General features: G+C 47.0%; 1 protein-coding gene, 1 long non-coding RNA gene and 1 other non-coding gene across 5 annotated transcripts; 1 reads left to right on the top strand and 2 right to left on the bottom strand.

Moving 5' to 3' along the window:
• Positions 1 to 5,773: 5,773 nt before the first annotated feature.
• On the top strand, positions 5,774 to 20,153 carry Porcn (porcupine O-acyltransferase). 3 transcript variants are annotated; one of them, XM_048336622.1, is made up of 14 exons: positions 5,774 to 5,904; positions 6,544 to 6,716; positions 8,856 to 9,048; positions 9,565 to 9,608; positions 10,111 to 10,292; positions 10,375 to 10,505; positions 12,054 to 12,068; positions 12,167 to 12,292; positions 12,946 to 13,046; positions 14,829 to 14,905; positions 14,999 to 15,062; positions 15,164 to 15,249; positions 16,931 to 17,041; positions 19,903 to 20,153. In XM_048336622.1, exons 2-14 carry the CDS (start codon positions 6,581 to 6,583, stop codon positions 20,002 to 20,004), a joined length of 1,368 nt encoding a protein of 455 aa, XP_048192579.1. In that variant the 5' UTR covers positions 5,774 to 5,904; positions 6,544 to 6,580; the 3' UTR covers positions 20,005 to 20,153. The 3 variants fall into 3 exon arrangements, with proteins under 3 accessions (XP_048192579.1, XP_048192578.1, XP_048192580.1); XM_048336621.1 differs by lacking the exon at positions 12,054 to 12,068 and adding an exon at positions 6,222 to 6,344; XM_048336623.1 differs by lacking the exons at positions 5,774 to 5,904; positions 6,544 to 6,716; positions 8,856 to 9,048; ... (1 more) ...; positions 10,111 to 10,292; positions 10,375 to 10,505 and adding an exon at positions 10,643 to 10,652.
• On the bottom strand, positions 7,726 to 7,853 carry LOC125344413. The gene has a single exon (XR_007209534.1). It is a non-coding gene; the product is annotated as a small nucleolar RNA SNORA40 (small nucleolar RNA).
• Positions 7,840 to 20,419, bottom strand: LOC125344007. The gene is made up of 3 exons (XR_007209398.1): positions 20,174 to 20,419; positions 19,990 to 19,992; positions 7,840 to 7,851 (listed from the first exon to the last, which is right to left on the bottom strand). It is a non-coding gene; the product is annotated as an uncharacterized LOC125344007 (long non-coding RNA).
• Between the last annotated feature and the right edge of the window lie 633 nt (positions 20,420 to 21,052).

Raw genomic sequence — 21,052 nt, 5'->3', positions numbered from 1 at the left:
TGATTTCTTTTTTTGCTCAAGGCTAGCACTCTGCCACTTGAGCCACAGCGCCACTTCTGGCCGTTTTCTGCATATGTGGTGCTGGGGAATCGAACCCAGAGCTTCATGTATACAAGGCAAGCACTCTTGCCACTAGGCCATATTCCCAGCCCTTAGCATTATCTTATGTGTTCATATGTACATAGCTATTGAGCTATTGTGGTCTTCTACTAGGACTGTCCTAGACATGTACTAATTATTACCAATGAGGGAAGCCATAGAATCTATGTTTCTTTGGGTCTGGCTGACTTCACTTAGTATGAATTTTTCCAAGTCTTTCCATTTCCTTATGAGTAGGACAATGCCATTCTTTCTGACAGAGGCATAGAATTCCATTGTGTATTTGTACCACATTTTCTTGATCCATTCTTCTACCATGGGGCATCTTGGTTGGTTCCATATTTTAGTGATGGTAAATTGTGCTGCGACAAACATAGTTGTGCTGGCAGCTTTAGTGTGATCTTGCTTATAATCCTTTGAGTAAATGCCCCAACGCCACCCAACATATTTATTTATAAGATAATAGGCCAATTCAACCTTCCACATTTAAGGGAAAAACATGCATCCTTTGTCTCTCTGGGCATGGATTACTTCACTTAACATAAATCTTTTCCAGGTCTTTCCATTTCCTTATAAGTGGTACAATATCATTCTTTCTAATGGATGAGTAAATTCCATTGTGTATATATACTACATTTTCTTGACCCATTTGTACATTGAGGGGCATCTGGGATGATTCCATACCTTGGCTCTGGTGAATAGTGCTGCAATGAACATGGTTGTGCTGGTGGCTTTACTGTATCATGGTTTATAATCTTTTGGATGAACACCCAGGATTGGAACTGCTGAAAAATATTCATATATTCATGTAAAGTATTCATCTGTGCTCAGACAGGATTACAGACTAGTCTTTTTATGTTTATTTGGTACAAGTGCAATGGCTTGAACATTTTGCTCAAGGCTAGTCCTCTAGGACTAGAGCCTTATCTCTACTTCTGGAGATAAGAGTCTTGTGGGGAGGGGGTAACAAGTTTGACAAGAAATGTACTCACTAACGTACATATATAAACTGTAACTCCTCTGTACATCACCTTGACAATTAAATAATATTTAAAAAATAAAAAATAATATGAGTCTCGTGGACTTTACTGCTTGGGCTGGCTGTCAACTATGACCCTTTATTTTTTTTGCCAGTCCTGGGCCTTGGACTCAGGGCCTGAGCACTGTCCCTGGCTTCTTTTTGCTCAAGGCTAGCACTCTGCCACTTGAGCCACAGCGCCACTTCTGGCCATTTTCTACATATGTGGTGCTGGGGAATCAAACCCAGGGCCTCATGTATATGAGGCAAGCACTCTTGCCACTAGGCCATATTCCCAGCCCTCAACTATGACCCTTATGTGTTAGCTTCCTGGATAGGATTGTGGGCATGATCCACTGACACCCAGCATTGTTTCAGATACTTTAAAAAGAAACAAAGTTAACAAGGATGGGGGGAAGTTACTGTTAGTGGGAATGCAAAATGGTGCAGCAGCTGTCAAAAACTGTATAGAACTTCGTAAAAAATAGAACTAGCATATGATCCAGCAATCTCACTACTGCTGAGATAGGCAAGAGGTTTTTTTTTCTTTGCCTGTCCTGGGGCTTGAACTCAGGGTTTGGGTGGTGTCGTTGTACTTTTGTGCTTAATGCTAGCACTCTACCACTTGAGCCACAGCCACACTTCTGGCTTTTTCAGAGGTTAATTGGACATAAGAATCTCATAGACTTTACTTCCCGGCTGGTTTGAACCAAGGTGAGTCACCAGCAACTGGCTAGGATAGAGATTTAAAAGCAGATCTCAAAGAGATGTTTGCATGCCCATATTCATACAGCATTATTCACCATAACCTCAAAATGAAAGCAGCCTGTGTCCCTGACAGAAAGATGAATGGACAAGCAAATTGCAATATACAACTATGATTAAATATTAGTGGCCTTAAAAAGGAAGGGCACCAGGGCTGGGAAGGTGGCTTAGTGGTAGACTGCTTGCCTAGCATGCATGAAGCCCTGGGTTCAATTCTTCAGTACCACATACACAGAAAAAGCCAGAAATGGCACCATGGCTCTAGTGTTAGAGAGCAAAAGAAAAGGAGCTCAGGGACAAATGCCCAGATCCTGAGTTCAAGCCCCAGGAGTGGCAAAAAAAAGAAACAAACAGAAAGAATAGGAAATTAATGTTTAATTGGTATGGAATTTCAGTCTGTGAAAATGAAAATATTTTCATATATATGTATATAGATATACTAGTATATATAAGTATATATGTATTAGTATGTGTGTGTGTGTGTGTGTGTATTCGTAGAGTGCTAGCCTTGAGCAAAAGAAGCTCAGGGACAGTGCCCAGGCCCTCCATTCAAGCCCCAGGATTGGCCAAAAAAATAGTTCCATTAAGGAAGGAAGGTTGGGCATACACCATTGCATGTAAATAGGCTCTTCCATTTCTAAGTATGCAATTAGAAAGTATTTCTGGTAGTTACTGTGTTTGGTTGACTCTGTTTTGTGCTGGGCCTAGGTGTTGCCCCTTGGCTTTGTGTTGTTCAAGGCTGGTGCTCTACCACTTGAAAAAGAGCTTCACTTCTGACTTTAGCTGGTTAAGTAGAGATTAGAGTCTCATGGACTTTCCTTTCTGGGCTGGCTTTGACCCTCAATCCTCAGATGTCAGCTTCCTGGGTAGCAAGGATTACAGGAGTGAGCCACCTGAGTCTGGCTATGGTTGACTCTCTCTTTTTTTTTTTTTTTTGCCAGTCCTGGGCCTTGGACTCAGGGCCTGAGCACTGTCCCTGGCTTCTTTTTGCTCAAGGCTAGCACTCTACCACTTGAGCCACAGTGCCACTTCTGGCCTTTTTGTATATATGTGGTGCTGAAGAATCAAACCCAGGGCTTCAAGTATGTGAGGCAAGCACTCTTGCCACTAGGCCATATTCCCAGCCCCTGACTCTCATTTTAAAAATAAAAAAACTATTGTTATTATAAAGGTGCTGTACAGAGGGGTTATAGTTACATAAGTCAGGTAAGGAGTATATTTATTTTTGGACACTGTCACCCTTTCCCTGGTTGACTCTGCGTATTTGACAACTGCGAAAAAATGAAAGTACAATCTAATTCATGAATTTTTTTTTGCCAGTCCTGGACCTTGGACTCAGGGCCTGAGCACTGTCCCTGGCTTCTTTTTGCTCAAGGCTAGCACTCTGCCACTTGAGCCACAGTGCCACTTCTGGCCATTTTCTATATATGTGGTGCTGGGGAATCGAATCCAGAGCTTCATGTAGAAGAGACAAGCACTCTTGCCACTAGGCCATATTCCCAGCCCCTAATTCATGAAATTTATATCCTTCATTTTACTGTTCAGGAATTAGTATTTGTGTAGCTGGCCAAGCTACTTATTCATTTATTTTATCTTATTTTATTTATTTATTTATTTATTGTTGGTTGTAGGGCTTGAAATCTGGGCCTGGGCTCTGTCCCTGAGCTCTTCAGCTCAAGGCTAGAGCTCTACCACTTGAGCCACAGTGCCACTTCCAGTTTTCTGGTGGTTAATTGGAGATAAAAGTCTCACGGACTTTCCTGCCCAGGCTGGCTTTGAACAGCGATCCTCAGATTTCAGCCTCCTGAATAACTAGGATTACAGGCATGAACCACCAGCACCTGCCCGGCCACTTATTCATTTATGTACACACACATATAATGGCCAGGAGCTGGTGGCTCACACCTGTAATCCTAGCTACTCAAGAGGCTGAGATCTGAGGATCACAGTTTGAAGCCAGGCCAGGCATAAAAGTCCCCATGAGATTTTTGTCTCCAATTTAACCACTCAAAAAATGAAAATGGTGTTGTGGCTCAAGTGGTAGAGTACTTGCCTTGGGCAAAAAGAGGCTCAAGGACAGTGCCCAGGCCCTGAGTTCAAGCCCCACACTGTCAAAAAGAGAAAAGAAAAAAGATACACATACTCACTATGCTAAATAGTTTTCATTTGTACTATATGGATATTAATTTATTACCTATAATTTCATTTAAATCCACATTAAATTTTGTTTTAAAGAGAGAAAATGGCTGGGCACTGAGGATCACGGTTCAAAGCCAGCCCGGGAAAGAAAGTCTGTGAGACTTATCTCCAATAAACTATTCAGAAAAAGCCAGAAGTGGCACTGTGGCTCAAGCGGTAGAGTGTTAGCCTTGAGCAAAAAGAAGCCCAAGAACAGCACCTAGGCCTAGAGTTCAAGCCCCAGTACTGGCAAGAGAGAGAGAGAGAGAGAGAGAGAGAGAGAGAGAGAGAGAGAGAGAGAGAATGACCAGGAGACTGAGATCTAAGGATCACCATTGGAAGTTGGTGAGGAGAAGGAAAGTTCATGAGATTCCTACCTCCAATTAACCCCGAAAAAGTCCCAAGTGGAGCTGTGGTTCAAGTGGGAGTACCACCAGTCTTGAGTGAAAAGGCAAGAAGCAGGGGAGAGGAGCTGGAGAAGAGGAGCTGGAGGGTGTAGGTTGAGCACTTGTCTAAAATGCAAAGGTCCTGCATTCTAACAGAAAGAGAGAGAGAGAGAAGAGAGGAGAGAGGAGAGAGGGGAGAGAGAGAGGAGAGAGGAGAGAGAGAGAGAGAGAAAGAGAGAGAGAGAGAGAATTTCTCTCCTATACAACTGGTATTTCTAAGCCAAAACCTGCTAATCCCATCCTTTTGTTTAACTGAAAAAAGAGAGCCTGGTCCTTAACTCAATTCTATACAGGCATGCACCAATCTCATTAGCACCTATTTCCTTACCTGTGAGATATGGATGGGGTCCCGCCTGACCTAGACATCCTTCTCCCCTCCACCTAGGGGGGAGGGGCGGGGAGAAGCACTCTAGTGCCCCACAAACACTCCTTTGTTAAAATAGGCTTCTCTTTGTGTAGACAAAAGACCTTTCATGAGCCGAGGAATGGAGGGAAAAGGTATGTTATGGTAAGTAGACAGCAGGTGCTGCATAATATCCCCAGTGTGGGTGCAGCTAAAGGCCCAAAACAGATCTTTGTTGGGGCCACTGTAGTGCTTTACCAAGGCCGAACTGGCTTCCTTCTATTTGGAATGACGTGTGAAGTCCCTAGAATCCCTGTTGTGGCGGAGTCTGCTGTTTAAAGGGACAAATCAGTTAACGATAAGCCAAGTGCCTACAGGTAGCCCTCAGGGGACTCCCAGGCGCCTATTGTAAGCTCTCCGGTGACAGTGGTTTCCTATTAATGCTCCGGGCTTGTCCCCAGGGTAGGGAGGACTAGAGATTCCTTCAGATCTCCGAAAGGTTGGAAAACGTGCGACCTCGACACATAGTCTTATCTGTGACGCGTGGTTACAAGGAAGACTTGCTCTTCTAGAGCGTCGGGGGCACCCCGCGGCTTCCCCTCCCCCCACCCCCGCCCCGGGCCTGTCTTTCCCATCTCAGTGGGCAAACAGTTAGCAATTGCCCCTTAGGCTTTGGACTCTGGGAAGCCCAGACAACCTCCGGCCGCGTACGCTCCGAAGGCTGGAGTCCCAACAGGCTGGGAAAGTACGCGCAATGTTCTGTGCGCCAACGTTCACCAAAGCCCCAGAGCCCCTCAACCTCCCTGCTCCTCCTCCTCCCCCTTGGTCCTCCAGCTCCCTCCTCCCGGTCCCCGCCCCGATCTCGCTCTCCGATTGGCCCTGCCTGCCTTTTGGCCCGCCCCGGGATTTAAAGGGCCCGCTTCACCGCGCTGCCTTGGGAGCCGCTGCTGGTCCCGGGCTTGCGGCCTGCGGGGGGAGGCTGCCCGGAGGAGGCGGCGACTGTGGCCGCGGCCGTGCGTCCTCGACCCCCAGGATCAAAGCTTCCTTCCTGCCAGGTAAGTCACCACTAGTTCGCGCATGGCTCCCCTGCTCCCATCCCTGAGGCGGCCTCTTAGCCAGGATCAGAAGCTCCTGTCCTGAGATCCTTTCCACATCACCTTTCAGACTCCCTTTCTTGTCGTGCCCCCTGCCAACACCTTCGCTTTCCTGTAATCCCTGGACCGGAGCAGGGCTTTGTTGTCGGCCTTTTGCCTGGTGGGGGTGAGATGGACTGCGCGGAGGATACAGGAACCCTCCCCAACCATACATGGAAAGATGCACACGGCCTCTAAGTGTTACAGAATCCCCCCCCCCCTCTTTGCCCTCCACACAGAGCGACCTCTACCTTGGAAACCAAGGATCTCCCTCTCCCTTGGCCTATGTGATATATGGGCATAGAACGTACATCATTCGATCATCATCGGACCAGATGGTTGACTGCATTGAAGACACACAGGTTCTTCATTCACTTCAGGTCACAATGCATCCAACACCCACAGCTGGTGGCTCAGTCTGATGTACTTGACCCCCAGTACTAGCTGTGGGTCATCAGCCCCAAACGGAAATCTTGAGTGCTCAAGTCCAAGACTTGAGCCTAGGGGAAGCCCTATGAACACCTTGTGCTTCCTTTCTCTGTCTTTCCCCCTTTTTGGCAGATCTAGCCACCTGTCCATCTCTCTGCAAGGGTCCACAATGGCCACCTTCAGCCGCCAGGAATTTTTCCAGCAGCTACTGCAGGGCTGTTTCCTGCCTACTGTCCAGCAGGGCATTGACCAGATCTGGCTGCTTCTTGCCATCTGCCTCGCCTGCCGCCTCCTCTGGAGGCTTGGTAAGTGCCTGTCACACCAGGTGACACCATGTCAGATGTTAGCATATCTGCCACAGTTCATCCACTCCAAGCCACCTCCTACCAGGCAAAGCCAGACCCCAGCAGACCCAGCTCCACCACATCGAATCAGGCCAGACCCCATCCCAACATACCCCATCCTACAGTGTCAAGGCACATCGTGCCACACTGTGCAAAGCCGCAACCTGTTATTGCAAGTCACATCCTTCAGTATTCTAGGTTTGGGAGATTTGGAAAGTCAAGCTTCTAAGATCTTGAGATAGAAATATCTATAGCCTGAGGTTATAAGGTTGCGCGGAATGCAGATGTTACAGGATTAGGGAGTCCCAAAGTACCATGATTAGAGGGTTTGATGATACTGACAAATTGAAATTCTCACATTCTAGGTTTCCGAAATGTTGACATTCTGGATTTCTATAATCAGTGCATGAGATTTCAGGACTCTAGGACCCTGGAATGTTTCTACACTTACTGCGGACCGCGGTCTACACTTACTGCGGACCGCGGACGCGGACTCATGTACAAATGATAAGATTCTTAGTCCTTGAGCCTAGCGCTGGTGGCTCATGCCTGTAATCCTAGCTACTCAGAAGGCTAAAATCTGAGGATCATGATTTTTAAGCCAGCCTGAGCAGAAAAGTCCAAGAGACTGTTATCTCCAATTAATCAGTAAAAAAAAAAGCTTAGTATTATTATTTAGCTTTTATATCATCTTATTCTCAGAGCCAACCTGCATGAGTTTACAATACCCTCATCATTGCCAATTCTTTCCTTTTTTGCCAGTCCTGGGGCTTGGACTCAGGGCCTGAGCACGGCCCCTGGCTTCTTTTTGCTCAAGGCTAGCACTCTACCACTTGAGCCACAGCGCCACTTCTGGCTTTTTCTATATATGTGGTGCTGAGGAATCAAACCAGGGCTTCATGTATACGAAGCAAGTACTCTTGCCACTAGGCCATATTCCCAGAGCCTCATTGCCAATTCTTGTAGGAATTATATTCCTTCCTACATGTACCATAATTCATACTAACAAAGAATTCTGGATTGCAAAGGAGGATTCACTATTTGCACCTGTTGGTAAGGCTTTGTTACAAATTAAACAAAGACATACACACAAGTGCTATGGGGTTATTATTTTTACATGTTTCAAAGCTACTGAAAAATTGAAAGGACAGTACAATGAGCAATTACATATGTGTAATCAGATTCTCCAAACTTAGCATCTTGCCACATTAGCTTGCTCTACCCTCCTTTCTGTCCATCTATTACCATCTATCCATCCATCATTTTCCTGAACCACTTAAATAATGTGCTAACATTATGACATTTCAGTGTAAATTCTTCAGTGCATTATAGGCCCCAAGAACAAGAACACCTTCTCCCACAGCTTCAACCATCAACTCTCTGAACATTTTAACCTACTGAGCACTGGTAGCTCACACCAGTAAAACCTACTCCATTACCATCCTCATCTACTCAGGAGGCTGAGATCTGAGGATAGTTCAAAGCTAGCCTGGGCAGGAAAAGTCTGAGGGACTCTTTTTTTGTCTTTTCTTTTTCATTAAATTTTTATCATCAATGATACAGAGGGGTTATAGTTACATACATAAGGTAGGGAGTACATTTCTAGTTATACTTGTTACCCCTCTGAGAGACTTTAAGTCCAATTAACCACCAAAAAGCTGGAAGTGGAGCTATGGCTCAAGTGGTAGAGTGCCAGCCTTGAGCAAAAAAGCTAAAGGACTGCACCTAGGCCTTGAGTTCAAGCTCCAGTACCAGCACAAAAACAAAACAAAGCCCCCCCCCCCCCAAAAGACACTCTGGAACTGTAGTACCATCCAACATGAAATACTTAAATTTCTTTCCCGGTCTCCAAAATATCCTTAATAGTCATTTCTTTAAACCCAGGCTCTGACACCCCGGTTAGCTCCCCAATACTAGCTTTGGGCCCCCTCCCAGTCTCATCACATTCTAACCTCTAGACTGTTGCCCAGGCTGCGTGCCCTCTGCCCAGGTCCTCCTCCCCTTCCCACCAGTCCACCAACCTCCCCTTTTCTTGTTCTCTCTCTCCCTCCCTCCCTCTTTTTCTCCCTCTCTCCCCTTCTTTCTCCCTGTCACCTGAAGGGTTACCGTCCTACCTGAAGCATGCAAGCACCGTAGCAGGCGGGTTCTTCAGCCTCTACCACTTCTTCCAGCTGCATATGGTTTGGGTCGTGCTGCTCAGCCTCCTGTGCTACCTCGTGCTGTTCCTCTGCCGACACTCCTCCCACCGAGGCGTCTTCCTCTCCGTCACCATCCTCATCTACCTACTCATGGGGTATGGGTTTGTGCCTTCATCCTCCCTCTTTTGAAAAAGTCAAAGGTGTTGGTCATTGGTGGCTCACACCTGTAACCCTAGCTACTCTGGAGGCTGAAATCTGAGGACTGAGGGTCAAAGCCAGCCTGGGGCAGAAAATCCATGAGACTCTTATCTCTACTGACCAATAAGTCAGAAATGGAGCTGTGGCTCAAGTGGTAGAGCACTAGCCTTGAGTGAAAAAGCTAAGGGGCAGCCTTCAGATCCCGAGTTCAAGCCCCATTACTGGCACAAAAAAGAAAGAAGAGAGTCTGAAATAATTGTTCAAACAGGGGACCCTGCAGACTTGTCCTTTTGTGGAGCTGTCTAGGTGGGTTGGGGATAAGCTTGTCCTAGAAAAGAGATCCTGGGAGACACTTTCTCCTGTGAATTGTGAAGAGCAGGGGAAGGCATGTTGGAATCCCCCACCTTCCTGCTCTGTAATCTCTAGGGTGTCATGGGGCCTAGGGGACTAAAACCAGTACCTTATTTCCTCAGTGAGATGCATATGGTGGACACAGTGACATGGCATAAGATGCGAGGTAGGTGGCCCTGCCCCAGTCCTCCTATCCCTTCCACATCTCCCAACTGCCTCTTCCCTGACTCTTTCCTCCCCTACTTTTCTCCCTCTTCCACCACCCCACCATGCAGGGCTCACTTTCCCTTTGAGTCTGTGGTTCTTCCTACCATGTTTTTCCAACCAGTCTGTCTGTGCATCTCCAATATGGATGGGTCTGATGCTCTTGAGGAAGGCCATCTACCTGTCCTGGACCAACTTGCCCACTAGGCTATCTGACTCTGTACCCACCTACCACTTTTGTGTGTGTGTGTGTGTGTGTGTGTGTGTGTGTGTGTGCTTGTTGTGTGTGTATGTTTGGTACTAGGGCTTGAACTTAGGGCCTTGCGCTTGCTAGATCTACTAATTGAGCTACGGCCCCAGGCCAGGACCACCTTTTTCCTACTCACCTCCCACCTGACATACCTTATCCCTCCATGCTGACCTGCTCACTTACCTGTCCACTTGACCATGGGCCCCACACATAGGGGCCCAGATGATCGTGGCCATGAAGGCAGTGTCTCTGGGCTTCGACTTGGACCGGGGCGAGGTGGGTGCAGTGCCCTCACCTGTGGAGTTCATGGGCTACCTCTACTTCGTGGGCACCATTGTCTTTGGGCCCTGGATATCCTTTCACAGCTACCTACAGGCTGTCCAAGGCCGCCCACTGGTGAGTTCCCCAGTGGAAAGGTGGGGACAGGGGCTGTGGGAGCTTCCATGGAGCAGAGTTTATGAAGTCTTAATTCCTACAGAGTCGCCGATGGCTACGGAAGGTGGCCTGGAGCCTGGCCTTGGCCCTGCTGTGCCTCGTACTTTCCACTTGTGTGGGCCCCTACCTCTTCCCCTACTTCATCCCCCTTGATGGTGACCGCCTCCTTCGCAAGTGAGCACAGCCTTCCAGGCCCTTGCCCAGTAGTGGGGGGGGGGGTAGGATGGGGTGGGCAAGGGGCCTGGGGTCTGCCCAACTTTGAGCCTGTCTCTTAATGCTTCTGTCTGTCTTCTGTTACTACAGCAAGAAACGCAAGGCCAGGTAAATGAGGGCAGGTGCTGAGAGGGCGAATGGGATGACCTGGGCTGGGGGCACAGCTTTGGACCAATTAGTTCCAGAAGTCTGAATTTATCTGACCATGGCTAGAGAGAGACTGAGTGTCCATCAGTCGATGCCTGTTTGACCAGGATTGGCTCTGTGACTCCATGGATGACTGACACTCTGACACAATGTGTCTGGCTGTCCATCTGTTCACTTGTTTCACCATTAGAAACAAGTTACATGGCTCTCATGGGGACAAGTGTGTATTGCTTGGTGAATCTGATGTGTCTCATACTCCAGATAGGGGGATGCATGACTTGTTTACTGATGGTCACTGATGCTGTGAATGTGGGCCTGTGACACTGTCAGTGATGGAGTGTGTGGTTGTCCTTTGCTAGGAGAAAGCTGAGCTGATGATTTTGGCCTGCTATAATTGTAGTCTGCCTATGACATGTTGTGTGTCTGTCTATGATGGGTCCTGCCTGTGTGTCTGCCTTCTCTGACTGTGAGGTGTTCTCTAACTGGGAAAGTGTGGCCAGCTGTGAGCCTGTGCCTGTCTACCTCTGGCTGCATGATTGTCTGGCCCCCATCCCCAACCCACTGGCTGTTGATTATGTCTGGTGCTGAAGCATCTTCAAAAAGTCAAGTGAACTGGGTGCTGGTAGCTCACCCTTATAATCCTAGCTACTCAGGAGGCTGAGATCTCAGGATTACAGTTCAAAGCCAGCCTGGACAGAAAGTCTATGAGACTCTTATCTGCAGTTAACCAGTAAAAAGCTATAAGTGGAGGTGTGGCTGAAGTGGTAGAGTATCAGCTTTGAGTGAAAAATCCAAGCAAGAACATGAGGCCCTGAGTTCAAGCCCTGGTACTGGTGTGCGCGCATACACATGGACACACACACACACACACACACACACACACACACACACGCATCAATTGACCAGCATCCCCCAGTTAAGTAGGCAGCTATGAATCCTAGACCTGATTTCAGACTGTGTTTTCCAGTGCACAATGTTGCCTGGTTTTGAACATAGGTGATGGTGAAACTGGTGCCGCGTGTGTGTATGTGTGTGTGTGTTTGTGTGTGTGTTAGGTCTTATTAGAGAGTCTTGTTAGAGAATTTGAAGGCTGAGAAGCTGAAAGCATTTTGTGTTTGGCTGGGTGGCCATTTCTGGGTGCGGGACCATATCATATCATAGAACAGCTTATGCATCCATTTGAACCACTTAAAACCCACTGCCTGACAGTGTACGTGGGTATGTGACTCTCATAGTCTGCCTCTTGCCACTATGCTTCTGTCTGTCTTGTCTATGAAGAACTCAGGCTGGCTCCCAAGGCTTCTCTGACTCTTTTTTTTTCTTTCTTCTCTGCTGCCTTCCTGACCCCTGGGGGGGCCCTAGGGGCACCATGGTAAGGTGAGTCTACAGAATGGGGACTTGGGATGCTGACATGTGGTGGGGTGTCATGGCAGGGCATAGGTATAATGCCTCTCTCCCTGCCTCTCTGTTTTTAGGTGGCTCCGAGCCTACGAGAGTGCTGTGTCCTTCCACTTTAGCAACTATTTTGTGGGTTTCCTATCTGAGGCCACAGCCACATTGGCAGGGGCTGGCTTCACGGAAGAGAAGGACCACCTGAAATGGTAGGTTGGGTTTGGGTGTCCCCTCTCCCATAGGGTGCTTTCTAGAGGATCTACAGGGAGGAAGAAGAATATCCAGAGAAGAAAGTGCTAAGACAAAATGTAGCAGCTGGCCAGGCACTAGTGGCTCACACCTGGAATCATAGCTACTCAGAAGGCCTAGATTTGACAATCGGGTCAAAGCCAACCCAGACAGGCAAGTCTGAGAGACTCTTACTTCCAATTTTTTTGGGTTTTTTTTGTTTTGTTTTGTTTTTGGCCAGTCCTGGGCCTTGAACTCAGGGCCTGAGCACTGTCCCTGGCTTCTTTTTGCTCAAGGCTAGCACTCTGCCACTTGAGCCATAGCGCCACTTCTGGACGTTTTCTGTATATGTGGTGCTGGGGAATCGAACCCAGGGCCTCATGTATACAAGGCAAGCACTCTTGCCACTAGGCCATATCCTCAGCCCTCTTACTTCCAATTGAACACCAAAAAACCAGAAGTGAAGCTGTGACTCAAGTGGTAGGGACAGTGCCTAGGCCCTGAGTTCAAGCCCCAGAACCAGCATGCGCACGCCCGCACACGCACACACACACATATACACACACACAAACACAATGTGGCAGCCAGATGGATTGAGATCTCAATGAGATTTACACATCCCTTTTGTCTACAGGGACCTGACAGTATCCAGGCCAATGAAAGTAGAACTGCCCCGATCAATGGTGGAAGTTGTTACAAGCTGGAACCTGCCTATGTCTTATTGGTTAAACAACTGTGAGTCACCAAGTCACCTTTCCAGGGGAGTTGATAATCCACACCCTTTTACACTTTTATACAGTAAATGTTGATGAAGCAATTACTGTGTGTTGAGTACTAAAGATACAAGGACTAAAAAAAAAAAAAAAATCATGCCTATAATCCTAGCTACTCATGAGCCTGAGATCTGAGGATCATAGCTCAAAGCTAACCCAGGCAAGAAAGTCCATGAAACTCTTGTCTCCAATTAAGCAACATAAACCCAGAAATGGAGGTATGCCTCAAGTAGTAGAGGGATAATTTTGAGTGAAAAAGCTAAGAGACAGCACCCAGGCCACCAGTACCAACTTCAGTACGGGTACACAAATTAAATATGTAAGTAAACAAATAAATAGACAAATAAAAAGAGAAAAATATGTAATAGTTCAGGTGGTAATGAGTGCTGTGATAAAAATAAGAAGAATAAAGCAAGTAAAGAGGATCTAGTAATACCAGCTGGAGTCAGGAAAAGTATGGAAATTTTAAATAAATGAGTTCAAACAAGTGTCAAGGAGGACATGGCATTTGTGGAAAGATCAAAGGAGGTAAAGGAGCAAGGAACACAGGTATGTGTGGAAGGACAGTGACAGATAGAGGGAGCAGCAGATGCAAAGGCCTTGAAGTAGGAGTTTGTTTGATGTATATGAGCAACAGCATGGTTGTTGAGGGAACTGAGGAGGTGGTAGAGCTTTTACTTATTAACACGTGCAAGGGCCCGGGTCCAATTCCTATCAGGAGGAAAGAAAGAAGGTCATTGGAGCAGTCACAGAGGAAGAAAGAGGGTCAGTGGTAGGACATGTGCTGAGAGCCTAAAGGGACCTCAAGAGGACTTGCATTTTTGTTTTAGAGAGAGACAGTCACTCAGGGAGGGTTCTGACCAGAGAACAGCTGTGAATAACATGGGTGGTAACAGGATCTCTTCTGGCTGGCCGACTGAGGGGAAGGGGAGAATGACTGAATTTAGGAGGCTACTGTAGCAGACCAGGCCAATGTTAATGGTGGCAGTAGGGCACACGAAGAAGGTTGAGATTAGATGCTGGATAAAATTTTTAGGAGAAACTGACAGGATTTGCTAAGAGTTTGGATGTTAGGTGTAGGGGTGGGAAGGTCAAGGATGAGTTTGAAATTTTTGCCCTAAGAATCTGGAAGGGTTGCCAAGTGGCTGAACTTGGGATAACTTGAGAAGCAGGCTGAGGTATAAGTGGGGGTTGAAAGATCTGGAACTAAGGACTGGGAATGTGGCTTAGTGGTAGAGTGCTAGCCTTGAGTAAAAAGAAGCTCAGGGACAGTGCCTAGGTCCTGAGTTCAAGCCCCAGGACTGGCAAAAAAAATCTGGAACTAAGTCTTGAGTGTGTGAACTTTGAGGCTATCCTAAGGACTTATTCTTGGGACTGTAGGAACCATCATCCTGTCTTGGGGGAAGGGCAGGGGACATTTCTAGACAATCCTCTGTATATGTGTGTGTGTGTGTGTGTGTGTGTGTGTGTGTGTGTGTGTGTGTGTGTGTGTTTCCTGGTACCGGGGCTAGAGTGCTTCCCTTAGCTGTTTCACTCAAAGCTAGCACTCACTCTACCACTTGAGTCACAGTTCTACTCCTGGCATTTTGCTGGTTAACTGGAGATAAGAATCTCAGGACTTTCCTGCTTCGGCTGGCTTAGAACTATGATCTTCAGATCTCAGCCTTCTGAGTAGCTAGGATTATATGCATGAGCCACTGGTACCTGGCTCTAGATAATTTTGACCCAGATCTCTCTCCTTTAGATGTTTTTAAGAATGCTCTTCGCCTGGGGACCTTCTCAGCTGTGCTGGTCACCTATGCAGCCAGCGCCCTCCTACATGTGAGCAGGACCAAGTGGGCTCAAGGGGGAACTGGGGGGATGGAATGGCAGGGCTTCCTCCTTAATCACCTCCTTACTGTCCTTGGCCCCCAGGGCTTTAGCTTTCACCTGGCTGCAGTATTGCTGTCCCTGGCATTTATCACTTATGTGGAACATGGTAAGTGCGGGGCCCAGCCCAACATAGAGAAGTTGACTAGAGCCTGAAGCCACTGTCCCCTGAAGCTAACCTGCCCCCCCTTACCTCCTTGCACTGCCTAGTCCTCCGGAAGCGCCTAGCTCGGATCCTCAGTGCCTGTGTCTTGTCGAAGCGGTGTCCACCAGACTGTGCACACCAGCATCGCTTGGTGAGGATTCAGCCTCAGCACGCCTCAAAACTGGCACTTCTGTCTTCATCTTGTATTTGTGTCAAGGGGACCCAGGTTTTTCTGGTGGTGCCTAAGCTATCCCCATCACTTCATTTCTCTTCCTCTGCATCTGTTTTCTCAAACAAGCATTTATTGAGCAGTTGCTGTATACACACCTGTTTGCACCCCTTCACCAACATTTATTAAGCACCTGCTGGTACTTGGAGCTGGAGACACAGGGGTGAGTAAAACCAGCCAAAGTCTAGGCCCTGTGGTACAAACACATTAAAGGGAATGACTAAGTTAGTCAAGTCTAATAATAGCTTGTCAGGTTGTGAGTGACCCCAAACACAACAGAAGACCCCAAAGAATAGTGACTTTTGCATTCTTTTTTTTTTCTGCCAGTAATGAAGCTTGAACTCATCAATATTTCAACTCTTAGCATTGTTGCTCAAGGCAACACTACCACTACCACTGGCACTCTACCACTTGAGCCACAGCTCCACTTCAGGCTTTTTTTGCTAGTCCTGGAGCTTGAACTCAAGGCCTAGACTCTGTCCCTGAGCTTCTTTTGCTCAAGGCTAGGGACACAACTCCACTTCTGGCTTTTTGGTCATTTACTGGAGATAAGAGTCTAACGGAATTTCCTGTCCAGGCTAGCTTCAAGCCATGATCCTCAAGATAACAGTGTAGGGTTACAGGCATGAGCCCCTAGCATCTCCTTGCACTTCAGGCTTTTTGCTAGTTAACTGGAGATAAGAGTTTCTCAGACTTTCCTGAAACTGAGCGGGCTTTGGACTGTTATCCTCAGATCTCACAGCCTTTGGAATCATTTGCTAGGATTAATGACAGATGTGAGCCTTCGACACCCAGTGACTTTTGCATTCTTCGAGTGAAGGAGGGGAGGGAGAGAAGCATCCCAGGCAAGGAGGAGAGCCAAAGTAAAGGCCTGACGTGAGCAGGGAATGGGCCAGGAATCTTTAAGGAACTCAGTCGGCCAGCATGTCTTGAGCTGAATAAGCAAGGGCTAAAATGAGGGAGCTATAGGTCTTCTAGGCCACCATGGGATTTTTCTTTTGTCGATTGTGGAGCTTGAATTCAGGGCCTGGGCGCTGTCCCTGAACTCTTTGCCAAGCCTAGCACTCTACCATTTTTGAGCCACATTTCCACTTCCAGTTTTCTGGTGGTTAATTGGAGATCAGAGTCTCAGAAACTTTCCTGCCCTGGCTTGCATTGAACCATGATTCGCAGATCTCAGAATCCGGAGTAGCTAGGATTACAGGTGTGAGCCACCAGCACCCAGTGGGATTTGTTTTTGTGATGATGTCCATTCTGTGTCATTAAAAAAATACAGACCATGTCACATTGTCTTCCACCTCATCACCATAGTCTCCCCAGTCCAAGACTCCTATTTTTTGCTTCTCTGCCTGAATGTTCATACCTCCTCCAACCCAGAAGCCTTCATGGTTAACAGCACCCTTGTCCTTGGATGCTTCTGAGCTTCCTTAAAAAGCTTTCCTGTACCTTCTCTTTCCTACCTTGGGATACCCTGGGCATTTAGATCCCTGGCGCCTATGGTCCCTTATGTGTCCCCTTGGGCTTCCCTATACAGATGGAGGTGGGGGGTGGGAGAAGCAGTGAGCAGGTCCAGCTGTGGAGTGTATCCATCTGCCCTCCACAGAGCCTATGGGTACGAGCTTTAAACTTGCTCTTTGGGGCTCTGGCCATCTTCCACCTGTCCTACTTGGGATCCCTGTTTGATGTTGATGTGGACGACGCAACAGAGGAGCAGGTGAGGAGGGGTTCTGAACTTGGGGGTGAACTAGGAATGGCACTTCCTATTCATGGGAAAATGTGGACAGAGGCCAGAGAGGCAACCAGGAACAACTCTGGCTATGTGTTTTGGCTTGTACTTCTCCTTTCCCATTGTCCCTCCTGGTGAATCACATTGTTGGCTTTGTGTGCATGTGCTGGTACTGGGGCTTGTATGTAGGGACTGGTTGCTGTTCCTTTGCTTTTTCACTGAAGGCTGGGACTTTATCATTTGAGCCACATCTCTACTAGCCTTTTGATGGTTAATTGGAAATAGATTCTCTTGGGTTTGTCTGCCTGGGATGGTTTTGAACCTCCATCCTCATATCTCTGTCTCCTGAGTAGCTAGGATTACAGGCATAAGCCACTGGTACCCAGCCTCAAATAGGTGTGTGTGTGCATGCGCATGTGTGCGCGTGTGTGTACACGCACGCGCACGTGCTTGCGTGTGTGCATGCATGCTGTGGCTTGATAAACAATATTTAACTTTAGTTTAGATGCAGTCTGGGTTTGATTGCTTTTGAAGTAAAGTTTTTTGTTTTGTTTTTGTGTGCCAGTACTGGGGCTTGAGCTTAGGGCCAGGGCACTGTCCCTGAACTTTTGTGCTCAAGGCTCGCACTCTACCACTTGAGCCACAGCTCCACTCTGGCTGTTTTGATGATTAATTATAGGTAAGAGTCTCATGGACTTTCCTCCCTGGGGTGGTTTAAAACCATAATCCTCAGATCTCAGCCTCCTGAGTAGCTAAGATTACAGGTGTGAGCCACCTGCACCCAACTTGAAGTAAACTTTTTGTCTTTCTTTTCTTTTTCAATTTTTCTTTTGAGACTGGGTCTCAGTATGTTGGCAACCAAGCAGGCCTGAAACTCATGATCCTCCTGCTTCAGCCTAATCAGTAGCTGAGACTACAGGTATAAGATACAAATAACAATGTTCTGCAATTCTTGAAAATTTCCCCACGTGTATATAATGTCATTCATTTTTTTCCATTATGAGGATGTGACATAGTTTAATTTTCCCTTTATTGATGGACACTCAGGTCTTAGTGCAAATGAAGCTGCACCAAAAATATCTTGTACCCATGTGCATTGATATAGGTGCAGACAGATCTGTAGAATCTATTCCTGAAAGGTGTTCTCTTTTTCTGTGTGTGTGGGGAACCTCCCATCAGCAATGTGTGAATATGCCTGTTGCTCTTAAAACACAGAATGCCTTTCAAACTTCTTGGATATGTTTCCTCATAGGAGAGAAGGAAGCTTATGAGTAGGCTGGGAAGGTTTTCATATTCTTAAGGGCCTTTTGTGAGCCAGGTGTTGGTGACTCACACCTGTAGATCTCGATACTTAGGAGATTGAGATCTGAGGATTGTGACTCAAAGCTACCCCAGACAGAAAGTCCATGAGACTCTTACTTTCAATTAATGAGCAAAAAGTCAGAATTTAGGAGTGAGGCTCAAGTGGAAAAGAGCTCACCTTGTAGAAGTGGAGCGTGGCTCAAAGTGGTAGAGTGTTATCCTTGAGCAAAAGAGCTCAGGGACAGAGCCCAGGCCCAGGCAGGCCCTGACTTCAAGCCCCACGACTGCAGAAAAGAAAAGAAAAGAAAAACAAAAACCTTCCTTTAATGAAGAAGCCAAATAAGAGCTTAATGCCCTGAGTCAAGGCCCAGTATTGGCAAAACAGACACACACACACACACACACACACACACACACGATCTATTCATATTTACTGAGAATGGCCTACACACCTTCTTTGGTAATTTTTTTGTCTTGAGATTTGTTTTCTAACAGTTCTTTATATATAAAGGAGTTTACAGGTTACAAAGTAGGTAGGAAGGTTCTCTTGTTTTCTTGGAGTGGGGATCAAATCCAGGGTTTCATGCATACTAAACATAATCTTATACACTAAGCTACACTCACAGTTCCTTGGAATGAGTGTGTGTGTGTGTGTGTGTGTGTGTGTGTGTGTGTGTGTGTGTGTATACTGTGGTTTGAAATCAGGGCTCTCTGCTCTCTACAACTTGAGCTATGCCTCCAGCCTAGATTTTTGCTGGTTATTTCCGATGTGGAAACTCTTGGACTTTTTAGTCAACACTAACTTCAAAATATGCTCTTAGGCTGGGCTGTGGCCTAGAGGCAGAGTGCTTGCCTAGCATACATGAAGCCCTGGATTCAATTCCTCAGTACCACATATATAGAAAAAGCTGGAAGTGGCACTGTGGCTCAAGTGGTAGAGTTCCAGTCTTGAGGAAAAAAAGCTAGAAACAATGCTCAGGCCCTGAGTTCAAGTCACAGGACTGGCTAAAAAAAAACATGATCTTCCAGGTTTTTGTCTCTTGAGTGGTTAGAATTAAAAATAAAACATGTCTGAGAGCCAGTGGCTCACACTTGTAATCCTAGCTACTCAGGAGGCTGAGATCTGAGGATCATGGTTCAAAGACAGCCTGGGCAGGAAAGTCCATGAGACTCATTTCCAATTAACCATCAAAAGCTGGGAATGGAGCTGTGGCTCAAGTCATACAGCACTAGCCTTGAGCAGAGGGACAGTGTCCAGGCCCTGAGTTCAAAACCCAGTACCAAACCCAATACCAACATACACAGAGAGAGAGACAGACAGACAGACAGACAGAGAGACAGAGACAGGCAGAGAGAGAGACAGATAGACAGACAGAGAGAGAAACAGAAAGAAACACAGACCATTATATCTGGTTAGCTTTCATTTGTACTCAGGCCCTTCCATCACTTGGGGATATCAGGGAGTAACAGAAATGTTCTTGGGTAAAGGATGGATTTTTCTGAGATTCACTGTCATTGCTTAGAACTGTTGCATGTCTCTTCCACAGGGCTATGGCATGGCGTACACTGTCCACAAGTGGTCAGAACTCAGCTGGGCCAGTCACTGGGTCACTTTTGGATGCTGGATCTTCTACCGCCTCATAGGCTGAAGCATATGCCCCTCATAGCCCCCTTAAGATCCCTCTTCAGGGTGCCAGCTTTGATGGGGGATGCAGAAAGGCCCTATCTCTACTCCTAGACTCCTCTGTGTCCTTGATCCCCACCACTCCTATGTGCACGTGTGCACACGTACACACACACACACACACACACACACACATACACACACACTATCCATGCCTGTCAATCCCCACCTTACCACCAGGCAGGAAAGGGTGGTCCTTGTTGGGGCCTAGGATTGGGAGATATTTGAGAAGCAGAGATGGGGAGATCCAGGGCCTCCCTGCCTGCCCTCTTCCTTTTTATATACAGTTTGTTATTGTCAAATAAAAGTAGAAATACACAATAGGCTCTTTCTTCACTGCTCAGAGGGAAAGAGTGAATGATGAAGCAAGCACAGCACTAGGGAAAAGTTTGGGAACAAAACTATGAAGAAGGAGCAGACTGTGATTGGCTCACTCTTCTGATTGTTCGTGGTTGGCTGATAAGCCTGAGGATGGCAAGATCTTGGTCCTATTTGATTTGAATGGGGCTGGATGCAGGGTAAGGCCAGATACTCATTGGCTAGAAAACTGAGAGATCACTATTTGTACTGATTAAGGGAACTGTGACGGGAGAGAACGCAAGTCAGATGGCAGGTTGATGTTATTGGTCCTTAGGACTGCAAATTGTGGTTGTCTGGATTCTGACTGAATGCTTTCTGGATGCTCACTGGGTTTAGCATTATGCCATTCTGGTTGGTTATTTAGAATTGGTAAGGTTGAGGATCTCCATGCCAATTAGCCAGTTGGACTGAGGGGCCTGGGTCCTGATTGGTTCCGATTTGAAGTTCGTGGAGGTGAGGATGACCATGCCTTTAGGACTGAGGAGTTCTGAGGAGTGCGGGGACCAAGGACAAGGTTTTGTAGCAGGCAGGGTGTGGTCTGCCCTAGTTTCCTTACACTAAGCATGGGAGTTGGTCTGGGAACTTACTACTTGCCTAGAAAACAAAGGCATAGGCTAGAGGACTAGGCTGCGAAGTGGAAGAGAACAAGTCAA

This window comes from Perognathus longimembris, chromosome 28, assembly GCF_023159225.1.
Source record: "Perognathus longimembris pacificus isolate PPM17 chromosome 28, ASM2315922v1, whole genome shotgun sequence".
NCBI classification, from domain to species: domain Eukaryota; kingdom Metazoa; phylum Chordata; class Mammalia; order Rodentia; family Heteromyidae; genus Perognathus; species Perognathus longimembris.
Note: the sequence above shows the minus strand (reverse complement) of the source record. Positions and strands in the feature narration are given on the sequence as shown.